This window comes from Nyctereutes procyonoides, unplaced genomic scaffold (assembly GCF_905146905.1).
Source record: "Nyctereutes procyonoides isolate TBG_1078 unplaced genomic scaffold, NYPRO_anot_genome, whole genome shotgun sequence".
Taxonomy (NCBI): domain Eukaryota; kingdom Metazoa; phylum Chordata; class Mammalia; order Carnivora; family Canidae; genus Nyctereutes; species Nyctereutes procyonoides.
The window spans coordinates 663,556-678,633 of record NW_026575111.1 but is presented as its reverse complement, the minus strand read 5'-3'; the positions used below and the strand labels follow the sequence as shown (position 1 = coordinate 678,633).

Sequence of the window (15,078 nt, the reverse complement as noted above, 5' to 3'; positions counted from 1 at the left end):
CCTGGAAGGCCCCACGGCGGCTCGGCCGTCCAGCGCCCGGACCCGCAGAGGTTCTGGGATGGGGCCGAGGGAGCGCCCACACTTCAGTGGCAACATGAGGCCTCCAGCCGGTGGGCGGTGGCCACAGGGTGCATCTGCTGTGCTCACACAGTTCCGGTTTTTGAGAAGCTCTGGGGGAGTTGGGCTGGGGAGTCCCTGCGTGCTCTCCCCGCTTCCTGCCGCACCCTGTCCCCATTACCCACCCGCCCCGTGTGCCAGGCGGGCCACGTTCCCGCGGGGGTATCGCCTGGACACCATCACCGCTCTCCCCCACAGCCCTCCACTCCGAGGCCCAAGCGGCCGCCAGCCACCAGATGGGGAATTTGAGGACTGGCTGGGCAGTGCGTAGTTGGGGGGTTTCTGGAAACTCCCCTGTCAGTTCTGGGGGCACCTGCAGGCTGAGCCACACTGCAGCTTCCCCATTCCCCGCCCCCTCCCAGCCACTCGGACTCCGGCCTCGGCCCTTCCCCAGGGTTTTGCTGGTGGCCGTGGAGGCCTCAGCTGGACAGTGTCGGGAGGTTTCAAGGGCCAGCTGTAGGGTGGCTCACAGAGCCTACGGGGTGGAGCCAGAGCACGTCTGGGGGGACGGGGCGGAGGGAACAGACGGTGCTAAGGCGAGGCAGGGTTTCTCAGGGGACAGCGGGGGCAGGGGCCGGGGGCGGGGGGACTTGGAGACTCAGCGGGAGCTCCCGCCTCCTGCGGGTTCAGGGGCTCACAGCCAGGTGGGGCGGATGCAGGATGAGGGCTGAGCCTCCACGCCTGTGGCCAGAGGGCGGCCCAGCAGCGCAGGACACGGGTGGGGGGGAAGAGCCTCCCACGGGAAGCGCAGAGAGGAGCCGCGGGGCCGCGGCGGGGCCAGGGTGTGCTCGTGTCCCGACGGCCGCAGGGCGCTGCACCCCCGCCCGGCGTGGGCAGGGCGGCCAGCGGGAGGGGGGCGCGGGCGCGGGCGGGGCGGGAGCGGGGCCTGGCCTCCGGGGCGCGGGGGGTCACGCCCGTGCCCACGCCACCGCAGGCAGCCCGCCGGCTCCCCAGGCCTGGGCTCCGCAGCCGTCCGCGACACCGTCCGAGACGCCGGAGACGCGGCTGCCCCCCGCGCCGGGGCGTCGGTGCGCACGGCCGGACCCGGGCAGGGGCAGGGGCAGGGGCAGGGGCAGGGGCAGGGGCGGGCGAGCAGGGCGGCCGGGGTGCGCGGGGGCCTCGGGGGCCTCGGGGCCCGGCCCCGCCGCGCTGCGCTCCCGGGCGCGGGCCCTGCCGGCGCCGCTTGGGGCGGGCGGCGGGGGGGGCGGGGCCGAGGCCGCCTCCGGGCTGCAGGGGGCGGGCCCCGCGGAGCCGCCGACGCGCATTGGCCGCTGCGGCGCAGGAAGCGCGTCCGCCCGGGGGCCGCGGGCGCTGGGGGCGTGTCCCGGGCCGCGCCGCACCGCCCGCCTCGGACGCCGGGACCCCGAGGGCGGCATGAGACGGCGGCGCCGGGCGGAGCGGGAGCGGGAGCGGGAGCGGGAGCGGGAGCGGGCGGGCGCGGCCGGGGCCCTGCTGGACGCCGTCGCCGCGCTCAGTCGGACGCTGCCCGCCGGGCCCAGCCCCGAGACCTTCCGCCGCGCCAAGTTCGACCGTCCGGAGGCGGTGAGGCCCGCGGGGCGGGCTGGGGGGGCGGGGCGGCGGGGCGGCGGCGGCCACGCTGACCGCCGCCCTCTGATCGCGCAGGCCCCGCCGCTCTGGCGGACGCTCTTCCTCGCGCTCTCGCCGCTGCCGGGCGACTGCGCGCCTGCGCCCCGGGCCCCGCCGGCGCCTCCGGCCCTGGGTAAGCCCCGCCCACCACAAGCCCCTCCTCCCGCAAGCCCCGCCCCCGCACGAGGCCACGCCCCGCAGCCCTGGCCCTGCCCACTCCCCGCGGGGGCCTCCGGCTCCTGTGGCCCCGCCCCCTCAGTAAGCCCCGCCCCGCGGCCATAGCCCCGCCCACCCCAGCTCTGGCCCCCCCCGCTTCGGCAAAGCCCCGCCCCCTCGTGAGCCCCGCCCCCGAGCCCTGGCGCCCCTCTCCCCCGCCCCCAGTCCCCTGCCACCCTGGCCTCTGCTTGGTGGCCGTGCGGGGCCCCCGGAGGCCCGGGCGGGGTGGTGCCCACTGGGCGCCCCCTGAGCAGCCGGGCCCCTTCCCAGAGGCCCAAGTCCGCCTGGTGAAGAGGGCGCTGCGCTCCCAGGGCTACCCCCGGCGGGCGCTGGCACAGCTCCCCGAGGACGGCGCCCGGGGCAGCCGCGAGCTCCTGCTGGCCCTCGCCTGGCTCCTGGCCCGCGGGCCCCTGCTCGAGCGGCTGCTGGGCCGGACACGCGTGCGGCTGGGCGACGAGGTAGCCCTGTGCCAGGTGCGTGTGGGGTGAGCGGGCATCGGGTCGCATCGGGTCGCCTGGGCCAGCCCTCGGGGCCGCCCTGGGGGTCGGCGGGGCCACCCCTGCGCCGGCCTCCTGCCCTCCCCCTTTCCGGGCAGCCCCGGGGGCCCACGGCTTTCACTCGGGGTGGGGGGGGCGTCTTTTCTCTTTCTCCCTCGGGGTGTCCGCAGGGGGTGGGGGAGCAGGGCGTGACCCCCGTTCCCTCCCCAGTGCGAAGCCCCGGCCAGTCCTGGCCCGCCGGCAGCCTGCGGGGGTGCAGATGGCCCTGTGGACATACGCCACTTGCAGTGGTTGATGGGAAAGCTGCGGTTGCAGTGGCGAAACCTGATGACCAGTCAGCAGGAGCAGTGTGCCCTCCTGGCCAAGGTACTGGGGCTTGAGGGTTGGCCCCGGGGCCCGCGGCCTCTCTGCCCGAGGCCTGTCCATCCAGGAGCCCGGGTGTGCCCTGCAGTGGCCCGGATCCTGAGCCCCGGGCTCCAGGTGGTCCGGGGGAGTCCAGGGCAGGTGGACCTGGGCATCGCTGGGACAGGGAGCCATGGGGCAGGGAGCCTGTTCCTGGAAGTCGTCAGGGGCCTCAGGCTCCGTCTCTGAGCAGAATGATCTCTGGGCCCTGGGGGAGCCGCGGCTGCCTGGGTGTTTTTCCGGGAGGAAGGTACCCCCTCCTAGCACATCCTGGGTGCTCGTGGGCAGTGGGCAGCTTCTGTAGGGTTCCTGGAGGCTGGTAAGGCTCCGCGGTGGGGGCACAGGTCACCCTTACAGGCCCACTGCAGCTAGGCTCAGAGGCCACTGGGCAGGGATGCTCAGACTCCCACTCCCACCAGTGTGGGCCCCGCCACCCAGCATCCCTGCACCCCTGTATCCCTGCACCCCTGTACCCCTGTATCTCTGTATGCATGCACCCTGCACCCCTGCACCCTTAAACCCCTATATCCCTGCACTCCTGTGCCCCTGCACCCTGGACCCCTGCAGAGAGCCTTTTGCTCCCTCAGCCCTTCTTAGAACCTGTCTCTTGCTTGGCCTGGGCTCCAGTTGCTCCTCCTGCGTGGGCCATGGCCACTCATTAACCTCCGTGATGCCTTCAGGCCTCACCTTCCGAGAAGCTTCCCTGCCTCCCAGACCCAAATGGTCACTCTGTGTCCCTGCTGTTGGCTCCACCGGACCATGTAGCCTGTCCAGAGGCTGTTTCTCCCCCCACGTAGACCTGGCACTCAGTGAACTTAGGGAGAAGCAGGGGTGCCCCATTCGATTCCCACCATGCCCCTGGGAACTGGGTGGGACCGGGAGGCTACAGGGGGGACTGTCCAGCGCCCCTCCCACTGCAGGGGTCTCCGGGAGGGCCCTGGGCCAGCACCCCCACAGTGCTGACTGCTCTCTGAGCCTGACCCTGGCCTGCCCTGGACCACCTTGGCAAGGCGAGACCCGTTTCCTTGCTCCCTCCTGCTCAGCCTGGGGTTGGCACTGCCTGTTTCAGATCCACTCGTATACCCGTGGCTGCCACAGTGACCGAAGCCTCGGCCACCTGTCTGTTGCTGAGACCGAGATGCTCAGGGACCCGGAGGGAGGCCAGCAGGTGAGGGCTGGTGTGGGTCCCCCTCCTGTCTGAGCCAGGTGTCTATTGGTGCCATAGGACTGCAGAGACCAGAGGTAGTGGGGTTGAGGTGGGCAGGGGGCTGCGAAGGAGGACCCAGCCGACCCGCTTTGATCTCTGGGTGATTGCCCAACTCACCATCTTGCTGATGTGGGGGACAGGCACCTCCTGAGGGCCTCCCCTGGCGCCCTAGACCAGGATGCAGACCGGCTGTTGTGTGTGCCTGTGGCTGGGCATGGTTAGGGCCCCAGGGGCACAGGTGTCTAGGCTGGACTGGCAGCTGGGGGAGGGTGCCCTTTGGAATTAAGGAAGACTGCTTGAGGGTCAAGGTCACGATGGGGGTGCCTGGAGCCCGAGCAGGGGTCATCTGGCGATGAGGTGGTGGGCAGAGGGCTGGTCTAGCATGGCCCGACTTTGCTGACTTTCGTTTCGGTGGCCCCCGATCTGTCACGATTGTTTCCTTCCCTTGGGCTGGCACGGCCAGGGTGTCCTGGGCCAGGCCCAGGGCTGGCTGTCACTTGAGGGCTGGACTCTGGCTCGTCCAGAGTGTGAGGCTGGCACCGTGCAGCCTGGGGGGCACTTGGCCAGGCAGGAGGGCTGAGGCTCAGGGCTGGTGCGGCCGCTCTTTCCAGGCCCAGCAGATCCCAGGCTTGGAGTCACGTGCTCCCAGAAGGTCCTGCATCCCTTTAGTGGGGTTGGGGTGGCCACCTGGGGGTGCCTGCCAGGCCCGCATCCCTGGCCAATACCTGGCTGGCCCCGTTCAGGCAGGGCTGCACTTGTCCCTGGCCGTGCAGAGGCCGTAGTATCTTGGCGACCCGAGGTGTCCTTTTACGGGTGACTCAGCGAGGCCGGGCCTCCTGCCCCTGGGGGCCCTGGCCTGCATGCCCCCCCTCCTGTCTGACGCTGGGGCGTGTTGCAGCTGCAGGACCGCAGGTGGCGTGGGGTGGATGGGGGTCACAATCAGTTTCCTTCCCAGGTCTCTGGAGGGCGAGTGGCAGAAACCTGGGCCAGTGTACCCAAAGGACCTGCACTCCTGGGATGGGTCCCAGAAGCTTCTGGAGAGATCTGTGGTTGCTGTGGGTGGCCAGGCATGCCGCGGAGCAGCTGGGCAGCACGCGTGCTTGGCTCCGGGCTGGGCCTGCAGCCCTCTCGCGTCCCCGTGCCTGGCCACAGGCAGCGGGCTGCGGGGGTGGCGGGGGACTCCAGCACCAGGCCGGAGGTGGGGGGCAGCGGGGACTCATTGCGCCTTCCTGTTGTGCCTGCCCCCCTTTCCCTAGCCTGGGAGGTGGGGAGGCCCCGCGGACTGTTCTCGGAAACCACAGAACTGAGCTCGCCTGCGTGCACGTGGGCAGCAGGCGGGGGGCCAGCACCTCTCAGCCTCCGGGCTGTGCTCCGCTAGGCCCCCCCGCTGGAGGGGCAGGGCGCGAGGCTGTCCCCATCTGGCCCCTGGAGCCCCAGGTTCCGGCTGTAGGAAGTGGACTCCTGGTTGCCCGCTGGCCGTCTGCTGCGGAGCGGGGGCAGAGCAGGGGCCCCTCCCGGCGGGGAGCCCCGGGCCCCCGGGCCGGTGTGTAGGGCGTGTGCACCGGCCCTTCCCGCCGGCGGCGCGCAGAGCTCTTCGCTGGCCGCTGTGCTCTGGCCCCTCGTCCTGGCTGCACAGCGCGCCGCTGGGTTCCCAGGAAGCCCGGCAGGTCTGCCTTCTAGAAGGAGCCGTGGGCGCCGCCCGGCGGGTGTGCTGTGTTCAGAGAGGAGCCACAGCAGGTGCAGGCCTGTGGCTTCCTGGTGGGGGTGGCGGGGCGTGCTGGGGCCCAGGCGGGGCTCGAGGAGGCCTGACTGTGCCGCCCCAGTGACCAGTGGGCCCCCCAGTGTGGGGCTCCTGGCCCCCGCCAAGCTCCTGGAGGCCGAGGCCGGGGCAGGCACTCCGTGAGCGGCAGCAGCCCTGGGGCCCGTGGCCGTCTGTGGGTCCACCTGTTTGTGTGGCGGGCGCAGGTTCGGGGCTGTGCGACCCGGACTCCCTGCCGCTGGGGTTCCCAGGTTGCCCAGGAGGGGTTCCCTCCCCCGAGAGCCCGGCAGGCTCCCCGTTCTGGGCTCCCTCACCTGCCCGCCGTCTCGGGCTGCGGCCCCCAGTGAGGGTTGTGGGGCAGAGGTCCTGAGCCCAAGGTGCTTGATGTCTGCTCCTGACTCCGTGGGGACCGTGGCGTGTCGGCCCGGTCGCGTCTGGAGGTGGGGCTGCCCTGCCTTGCCTGCCCGGAGATGGCCAGGCCGGAGGTGGCGGCGGTGACGGGCTTGCGGGCCAGAGGGACGGGCGTCGGCGCTGGGGGTCCCCGGAGGGCAGGTGGGGCTCTGACCTGGCCGCGGTGTGTGGTTTGCCTTGCAGCTGCTCCGGAGGCTGGAGAGTGAGAACGCGCGCCTGGAGGCTGCCCTGGCGTGGCGGCGCCGGGAGCTGGTCTTCTGGCAGTGGATGGTACGACGGGGCCCCCCCAGCCTTGAGCGCAGCCAGCAGCCCTGGGGGCACCTCCCTACTGCCCAGACGGGAAGGGGCGTCGGGGGTGGGGGGCGCATACACACCGGCCATGAAGCCAGCTTCAGACCCGGGGCCCTCTCCAGGACTCTGTCCCGTCCCCGTTGCTGCCCAGCTCCCCGGGAGCCCCGACTTCTCAGTATCCAGCCTGCCCTGGCCTCTGGCCTGCTGGGGTGACAAGTAGCTGTCCACCCTCGGCGGTGGGCGCTGGCCCCATGGGCTGAGGGGCTGGGCCTGTGGTTAGGAGGCCTGGGCTCGCTGCCTGCCTCTTACGGGGTGGGGTCTCTCTCTGCAGGACACTGTCCTGGGGGCCTGCCCCCTGGAGGCCGCACAGCCCCCGTTTCTGCCCAGGATCCCCGAGTCGGGGGCTGACCAGTTGGAGATGGTGGCTCAGCAGCTGCAGGCCCTGCACGAGGAGCTGCAGGGAGCCGTGGAGCCCCGGCGGGCGGCCTGGGAGGCCAGGGTGAGGGGGCGCTGACGCAGGGACTGCGCTCTGTCCCCACGTAGCCCCTCCCGGCCCCCCAGCCCCGCCCGTGCCCTGCCCTGCTCCCCGGGAGCCACCCCGGTTGCCTCGTGTTTTCTGAGGCATCTTGAAGTAACTTGCAGGCAGGGTTTTCCCTAAAGTCTTCAGGACCCCGTGAAGCGGGGCTGTTCCCAGCAGCCTGCGGCCCCTCCCGTCCGTGGTGGTGACCCCTGGAGCGTGTTTGATGTTTGCAGGCGTTTCTCCCAAGCTGTCTGCAGCGGAGCCCGCTGAGGGCCAGGGTCAGGGCCACGACTGGGGACACAGCCTCTTCTCACTCCCCCGCCCCTGGGCTGGGCTCGCCTGGGGCACCAGTGCTGGGCAGGCGCTGTCCCCCTCCTGGGAGCCCTGGGAAGGCAGTGGGTGTGGGAGGCCGAGCCTGACCCCGGCACGGTGGGTGGGGGTGGGGGTAGGTGGCTGGAGGGTCGGCCCTCGGCTCTGAACAGGCCCCGGGGACCTGGTGAGCTGGGTCGCCTGCCGCTGGGCAGTGCTGCAGGCCACCGGGTGCTCAGGTGCTGGCCCTGTCCCGGGCCCACTGCTGGCTCAGGGCTCAGGTGCTCGGGGAGGGTGATGTAACGGCTGGACAGCCAGCACCGGGGTTGGCCCCTTCCCCGGGGAGGAGTGGGATCTGGGCCTGCAGCCTGTGTCCTGGCCAGCGGGCGGCCACCCCTGGCTCACGAGCCGCCTTGTCCCCAACGCAGGTTGGAGGCTCGGGGTCCGAGTGGAGCGCTCTGCAGCGGGCCACCCAGGAGGCCGTGGGACAGGAGCTGGCGGCACTTCGGCGGGCCTGGGAGCAAGGTGGGGCCCCGGCCCAGCCCCACGGACCCTGCCGGCTGGTGAAGAGTGACGCCAGAGCCTCGGGGGGCCCGGGGCTGCGGGCTGCCGAGGTGATTGGGGCGCTGCGCAGCCGGGAGGCCTGCCTGGAGGCGGTGCTGCGCCAGCTGCGGAGCCAGTGTCGGCAGGAGCTGGCCCGGCTGGCGGCGGCCCTGCCCGGCCTCATCTGGATCCTGCCGCCTGGTCATTGAGGGGCCGCGGGTGTGCGCTCCTCCAGGGGGAGGCCTCCAGGGGGGCCGGGACCCGGGGACGAGGCAGACACAGAGCCTGTGGCTGACCTCACCGGGAACAGCCCAGCCCCTTGGCTGGCGATACCAGGGCAGGACGACAGGCCCAGCGAGGTGTCCGTGGGCATTCAGGACCAAGAGAGTACGCACAACTGGGTTGTAGAGGCCTCCCTGCAGGGGCGAGGCCCTGTCCTGCCCCCCCCGCCCCCCCCGCCCCCTTCCAGGTTGCCGTCTGGGTGTGGCTGGGTCTGCTCAGGCCTGGGGGAAGGGGCCCCTGGGTGTCAGGCATCAGGGTCGCTGGTGCCCCTCACGCACTGCATCCGGGCCCCCACCGCGTGCCCCGCCTCGTTGGGCCTGGTGTGTGCGTGTGTTGGGCAGGGGCGCTGGCTGGGAGCCTGGGGTGGGGGCTCTGTTCCTTTCCTGGGGGCGGTGCTGGGGGTGAGGGGGAGGCCACCGTGGACAGAGGGGGCTTTGTTCGTGAGTCCGATGGGGGAGCTGGGCTCGGCCCTGACAAAGAGCCATCTGTGTCTGGGGGACGTGCCCCCAGCGCGCCGGAACAGGCCCCCTCCATCGCAGGGGCCTCAGCCTGTCGGCACCCCTCACCCAGCAGGCGCAGACGGCCTCGTCCTGCCTCCCGCCAGGCTCCCCTTGGCCCGGGGCAGCTGAACCCCAGCCTGCTGCTGCCAGCCGGTTCAGGCCCGGGGACACTTCCAGAGCCTGAGTCCCCAGCAGAACATCCTCGGCTTTTCCTGCTGCTGAGGGTGTGCTGGAGCAGCGGCTCACACTTGGGGCGCCGGGCTGGGCCAGCCTGGTCCCCACCCCCATCCTGAGGGACATGCCGGGGCTCCCTCTGCGCTGTCACACCAGGCAGACTGGTCAGGAGCATGGGCCGGACCAGGCAGTGGCCGGCAGGTTCCCCCTTCAGGAGAGCCTCTGGGCCTGCGCCCCAGCTTCCTGGCCCGGGGTCCCTCCCTCCAGCCACAGGCCCCCCCGCTCCTCCTCGGGGCTCCGGCTGTAGGCCAGGCACACGGGCCTCGACCCTCCGCCTGCCCTGCCCTCAGCCATCACGACCACCGGGTGGGACCCTTCGCGTCTCGGAAACGAGTCCACTCAGAACTGCCCGCCTTGGAGGACCGCGTCCGAGCCAGGCCGCCCCTGGCCCCCGACGCTTGGCTTTTACAGGCCCAAGGAAGCTCGGTCTTACGGAGCTGTCACTTCTCAGACCGGTCTGTAGGTCCAATACAGCCCCACTGAAAACCCCGAGTGTGTCTGTGGCGTCTGTGAGAGCTACTCGGGGAGGGACGGCCCCGGCGGCCAAGTCCGGGGGAAGCTGCCCCGGGAGCAGGTGCGCTCTGCTGGGCTCCGACGGGTGCCGCCGTAAGCACGCACCTGGTGGCTGGGGAAGCGCGGCCCGGCGGCTCGGCCGTAGGTGGGCAGGGGGCGCGGGGCCGTCGGCGAGGTCCATCTCCCACGGGCGGCCTCTGTGACGCTCCTCTGCCTCCCCTGCAGCCCCAGGCTGGTCGGTGACAGTCCTGAGATGCACATGACACGACCGGCCCACAGGTGGAGGCCGGGCCCCCCACCCCCGAGGCGCCAGGTGCAGGCGCTGGCCGGCGGAGCTCATGTGCACGCTATGGGCCGGCCCGGCCAGCGAGGGGCAGCGGGGGCTGCTCTGGGCAGGCAGGTGTCCGAGGGTGGCTCAGCGGGGCAAGGACACCACGCTCCACTGGCCGCCACCGACGCCAGAAGCCTGCTTCTCTGAAGACTCCATCTTACGGACAAGGGAGGATGAGGCAGCCTAGAATCCCTTCATGACACTTGTGACCTGCGGAGACTTGGCGTAGAGGACACAGAAGGGAGTGGGACCCTGGGGAGGCCCCGCCGGGAAGAGGAAGCGGGTCACCATGGGACCTGGACGGGAGAGGTGGGAGGTGGCACCGGCCCGCCGGGTGGGCGCAGGGCCCTCGCAGGGCAGGGCTGGGCGGCTGGAGCCCAGGCCGGGGAGGCCTTTCCCCCGGGGCTGGGAGGAGGGGGGACCCGCACGGCAGCCGGCCGGTAAGTGTGGCCACGGGCCCCGCTGTGACCAGGCCTCCTGGGTCCGTGAGGGAAGGACACACAGGTCACGAGGGGACCTACGAGGAGACCTCAGAGGAGGCCACGCAGGCGTCACAGGGTGGGGGCCTTGGTGGCCCGGGCCCGCGGGCTCCAGGACCCGCGTCTGCCGTCCTTGCCCGCACCCGTGCTGGCCTCTTGGGTGTTTTACCAACTACGGCGCCAGCAGGGCCCGCGGGCAGCCGTGCACACAGGTGCGTCTGTGTCCTGCGCCCACGGCGACCTTTCCCCGCCCCAGCTCCCGGGTCCTGGCCCTGACCTCCGCGCCCACCGGCCGCTTCCTCTCCCTTCAGCTCAGGGCCTCTGGGGCCGTTGGCCCACCTTGGCTGGACCCACACTTGGGGGCGCGGCTGGCGGGGCCGCAGGCCGGTCACGTCCACATTCTGGGGCCGCGATGCACTCGGGATGGAAGCCTGGGTGGGGGGCGCGGCTGGTGACCTGGCCCGGGTGCTCCCCTCATGTGTCCCCGGCCGCCGCGTCCCCCGCAGGGTGTCCGGCCACCTCCCCGGCCCTTCCCGCTGTGCTGGCCGTCCCCCAGCGTTCCCGCAGCGCCTGCACGCTGCCAGCGCCGGAGGATAACCGTCATACCCCGGGCGGCTGGGCGGCGGGTCGAGGTGTCAGGGTGGTGGGCAGAGCCGAGGACGGGCTGGGGGACCCGGAGCCACGAGGGGTCCACGCACGGAAACGGGGTGTGCGTGGGGGCAGCACAGCGCTCGGGAGGGTCGGGGCGCAGGGGCTGCACACGCCCGTGGCCCGTTGGGCCCTCCCGCCGAGCTGGCCGATGCCTTTGTTCCAGAAAACCCCCGTGCCCCCGGGGGAGCCGAGCTGGGCTCGGGAGGTGGTGGTGGGGGGGCTGGGCCCAGGCGGGTCCAGGTGGATACGGGCTCTGGGCTCTGTGGCTGTCTTGGTTCTGGGGCACGCGAGCTGACGGCTCTCTTGTGTTTCCTTCTGGTTTGCTCAGATTCTTTATAACACCAAGGTCCCCCCCACCCCCATTTTGGGGACCATTTATATTTCTTGGTGGTAAAAGGCTAACATTAAATTTCCGACCTTAACCATTTTTAGGTGTATGGGTCAGTGGTGTTACGTACTTCCCCACCGTTGGGCAGCAGATATCCAGAACCTTCTCACCCCGTCAAGCTGAAACCCCGGCCCCGTCCGCACTCACTCCCCGGCCCGTCCGCTGCATGGATGAGGCTCCTCAGGTGAGCGCACCACACGTGCTCTGTCCTTCTGGGACGGGCTGAGGTCACCCAGGGCCCGGTCCTCACGGCTCGCCCCTGTGGGAGCAGGGGTCGGGCCTTCTGCCCTTACCCTGAGACTGAGTCCCGTTCCATCTGTGGACAGACGGCGCTGTGTTTGTCCTTCTTCCAGCTGTGGGGTGTTACGGATGATGTGCCAAAATCCCTCCTCTGGGGGGACCCCGCCTGTCTAGGTCGCCGTGGGCCAGACGTGGACATGGTGGAGACACCTGTGCAGTCCCCAGACCTGGGACGTGAGCGGGTGCAGGGAGCACATGGGCACGGGGCTGCTCTCCTGGGGCGGGTGGGGGCTCAGCAGCGGCAGGCGGGTCTCCCCGGGTCCCGTGCTGGGGTCTCGCGTTGCCCCCAGGGCTCTTCACAGGACCCCCCTGCTCAAAAGAAACCTCTGACAGTTCCGTTTACGAATATGCATTTGGGTCCTAACAACTTGGCAGTTCAGAACAAAAACCAGAAACAAACCCAAGTACCCATCCACTGAAAATGTTCTTTTTTTTTTTTAAAGATTTTATTTATTTATTCATGAGAGACACAGAGAGAGAGAGAGAAAGAGGCAGAGACACAGGCGGAGGGAGAAGCAGGCTCCATGCAGGGAGCCCGATGCGGAACTTGAGCCCGGGTCTCCAGGACTGCGCCCTGGGCTGAAGATGGTGCTAAACCGCTGAGCCACCTGGGCTGCCCGACAATGTTCTTTTTTTTTTAAAAAAAATATTTTATTTATTTGTCAGAGAGAGAGAGAGCACGAGAGCAGGAGGAGGGCGAGGGGCAGAGGCGGAGGGGGACGCAGGCCCGGGCCGAGCAGGGAGCCCGACCGTGGGGCTGACCCCAGGACCCTGAGCCGACGGCAGACGCTCCGCCCACCGGGCCCCCCGGGCGCCCCTGAAAGCGGTCTTTCTCACATAACCGTACTTTCGTGGGCTGCCGGACACCGTGAGGCCCCACGCGCCTTCTCACGCCCGAGACTGCGCTGCCCTCTGGGCCGCCACCTGCTGTGGCCTTTGACCCCCAGTCGGGGCAGCAGCTCCGGAAAGCCCCCTTTGCAGAGACCCCTGGAGGGGACGGCAGGGCAGCGCAGCGCCCCGACTGCGGGCCACCCGGCGGGCCGTGCGTACCTGTGTCCTGGAAAAGCTCAAAGCGCCTTGTGGTGCCCCTGAGAATTGGCCGTGGCGCCCTCGGGTGCCTCGGCACGACCCTAATGCGCGTGACGTTTTGTGTTGCGTTCTGCTCCCCTCCGCTTGGTGTTAGGTTTTCAGGGCTCCGTCCTTGGAGCTGTGTGTCCAGCTCGTCACTGCTTCCGTCCAGTGGGTGCGTGTCCACGTCCCTCAGGCTCACTCCCCTGCCGCCCCCCGACTCTGGCGTCACAGACCGACCGGGGACCGGGCGCGGGGGCGACCGACCCTCCACCTGGCTGTGCTCGCTTCCAGCCCACACTCCCACCGGCTGGGACGCTCCTGTCCCCGAGACCCTCCCCAGCTTTGTGTGGCGTCCACAGGTTTGCAGTGCAAGGGGCACCAGGTGCCGCCGTCGTCACCTGCGCTCGCTAAGCTCTTCGGGCCCCTCTGATGCGACCGCCTGGTCGTATCCCTTCATCACTTGTGTTGGGGACTGTGCGTCTCTCGCTGGGTTTACTCATCGTATCCTCTCCATCCTGTCACCTGCTCACACGCTTGCTCGTGGCATCCTGTTTGCTCAACAGAGACCTTGGATTTTGTTCTCACCAAACCGATCATCTCGTTGCTTCTTGGAGAGAAGCGCCTGGAGACTCGCGGCCTCTCCTACATCCCAGGCTCCTCCGTTTCCCCGTCTGCGACATTTCTTTCGCATTCACGTGTCCCCTCAGCCAGAGCCCACCTAGTTCCCAACACCGCCTCGGCTCACTCGGACACGGCCCTTCCTGCCCGCCGGTCCCCTCCCGTCTGTGTGGGGACGTCCTTCCCGTCCCACTGTTCTGCTCCCACGCCAGGGGCAGCCTGTGGGGCAGGGATCTCGACGCAGGACTCGATCCCGGGTCTCCAGGATCACGCCCCGGGCTGAAGGTGGCCCTAAACTGCTGGGCTACCCGGGCTGCCTGGTTTTGTGACTTTTATTTTTTATTTATTTATTTTTATTATTTTTTTTAAAGATTTTATTTATTCATTCATTCGAGACGCAGAGAGAGAGAGAGACAGACAAACAGACACAGGCAGAGGGAGAAGCAGGCTCCATGCAGGGACCTGACATGGGACTCGATCCCGGGTCTCCAGGATCACGCCCTGGGCCAAAGGCGGCGCTAAATCGCTGAGCCACCCGGGCTGCCCGGTTTTAGAAAGTTTTAGAAAGTTTTCTTTCACTCTTATTTTTCCCACGAGCTGTTTCAGATCATAGATTTCAAACTTCCGTATGGCTCACCCCGAAGCCCGCACCTCTCAACGCGATAACTTGCTTCCGCCTTGTTTTGGGGCTTCATGAAGTCATACGTTACGTTCGCTCGCGTCTGGCTTCTTTCCCCGGCCTTGGATGCGTGAACCTCACGCGGGTTGGCTGCACGAAGCTGTCATCCGCCCGCTCTTACTGCTGCCCGGAATCCATCGTACAGACGTCCTGGCTCTGCCCTGTGTCGGGGGCCGCGGGGCTGTCGCAGCTGTTCCAGGTGACGCTTCCCCGGCCATCTGTTGCTCGCGGGCACGCACCGTGCAACCCTCCAGCCGCAGGGCGTGTCTGTGCTCAGTGGCAGGAGGCGAGGCCCGTTTCCTAGGCTGGTGCCCCGGCTCGCACCCCGCCAGCAGGGCAGAGCCGGGGGGGCTTCAGCGCCTCCACGCACACTCGGCCCCGCGGCCGTCCCTTGCCGATGGCGAGAGGGGCTGGCCACCTCGTTGCTGCCCCTTTGGGAAGTGCCTGTTGGCATCTCCCCCCGTGTTTCCCCTCGGGGTGTTGTGGTTCTTACCAACATGTAGAGGTTCTTAGTGCGTTCTGGATGGGAGTCCTCCGCCCGTCGTTGGAGCTGCAGGAAGCGCCTCCCTGGAAACCCGGGATCGAATCCCACATCGGGCTCCCTGCATGGAGCCTGCTTCTCCCTCTGCCTGTGTCTCTGCCTCTCTCTCTCTCTCTCTCTCTCTCTCTCTGTGACTTTCATAAATAAATAAAAAAAAAATTAAAAAAAAAAAAAGGAAGTGCCTCCCTGTCTGTGATTTGCCTTCGCACACTCTCGGTGATGGCTCTCTCTCTCTCCTCTCTCTCTCTTTTTTTAAAAATTTATTTATTCATGAGAGATGCAGGCAGAGGGAGAAGCAGGCTCCATGCAGGGAGCCCGATGCGGAACTCGAACCTGGGACCCCGGGATCATGCCCTGAGCTGAAGGGGGACACTCCACCGCTGAGCCATCCGGGCGTCCCTCAGTGATGTCTCTTGATCAGCAGAAGCTGAGTCTGGGTTATACTATATGTTGGCAAATTGGATTTAAATTAAATTAAAAAGAAAAAAAAAAGAAGCCAAGACTTACATAATCCAGTGGATCACTCTTTTCTTTTTTATGGCCACTGCTGTTTGTGGCCCATTTAAGCTTTTTTTCCAACTCCAAAGTCACAAGGATTTTTCTCTCTACGGGATCCCTGGGTGGCGCAGCGG

General features: G+C 68.5%; 1 protein-coding gene across 2 annotated transcripts; it reads left to right on the top strand.

Moving 5' to 3' along the window:
- Nucleotides 1-1,406: 1,406 nt before the first annotated feature.
- LOC129514875 (tubulin epsilon and delta complex protein 1-like) lies at nucleotides 1,407-14,523 on the top strand. Of its 2 annotated transcripts, XM_055333568.1 has the most exons (10): nucleotides 1,407-1,659; nucleotides 1,741-1,837; nucleotides 2,191-2,393; nucleotides 2,628-2,783; nucleotides 3,889-3,987; nucleotides 6,380-6,466; nucleotides 6,819-6,986; nucleotides 7,745-7,930; nucleotides 11,282-11,421; nucleotides 11,591-14,523. In XM_055333568.1, the coding sequence occupies exons 1-10, from the start codon at nucleotides 1,492-1,494 to the stop codon at nucleotides 11,649-11,651; spliced, it is 1,365 nt and encodes a 454-aa protein (XP_055189543.1). In that variant the 5' UTR covers nucleotides 1,407-1,491; the 3' UTR covers nucleotides 11,652-14,523. The 2 variants fall into 2 exon arrangements, with proteins under 2 accessions (XP_055189543.1, XP_055189544.1); XM_055333569.1 differs by lacking the exons at nucleotides 11,282-11,421; nucleotides 11,591-14,523 and having other exon boundaries at nucleotides 7,745-9,367.
- Nucleotides 14,524-15,078: the final 555 nt, after the last annotated feature.

Bases quoted from the DNA above. Each gene is read 5' to 3' on its own strand.
- LOC129514875 (XM_055333568.1), top strand. From the start codon at position 1,492: ATGAGACGGCGGCGCCGGGCGGAGCGGGAGCGGGAGCGGGAGCGGGAG. The intron at 2,394-2,627 runs GTGCGTGTGGGG...TTCCCTCCCCAG, and splicing joins ACGAGGTAGCCCTGTGCCAG to TGCGAAGCCCCGGCCAGTCC. The intron at 2,784-3,888 runs GTACTGGGGCTT...TGCCTGTTTCAG, and splicing joins AGTGTGCCCTCCTGGCCAAG to ATCCACTCGTATACCCGTGG.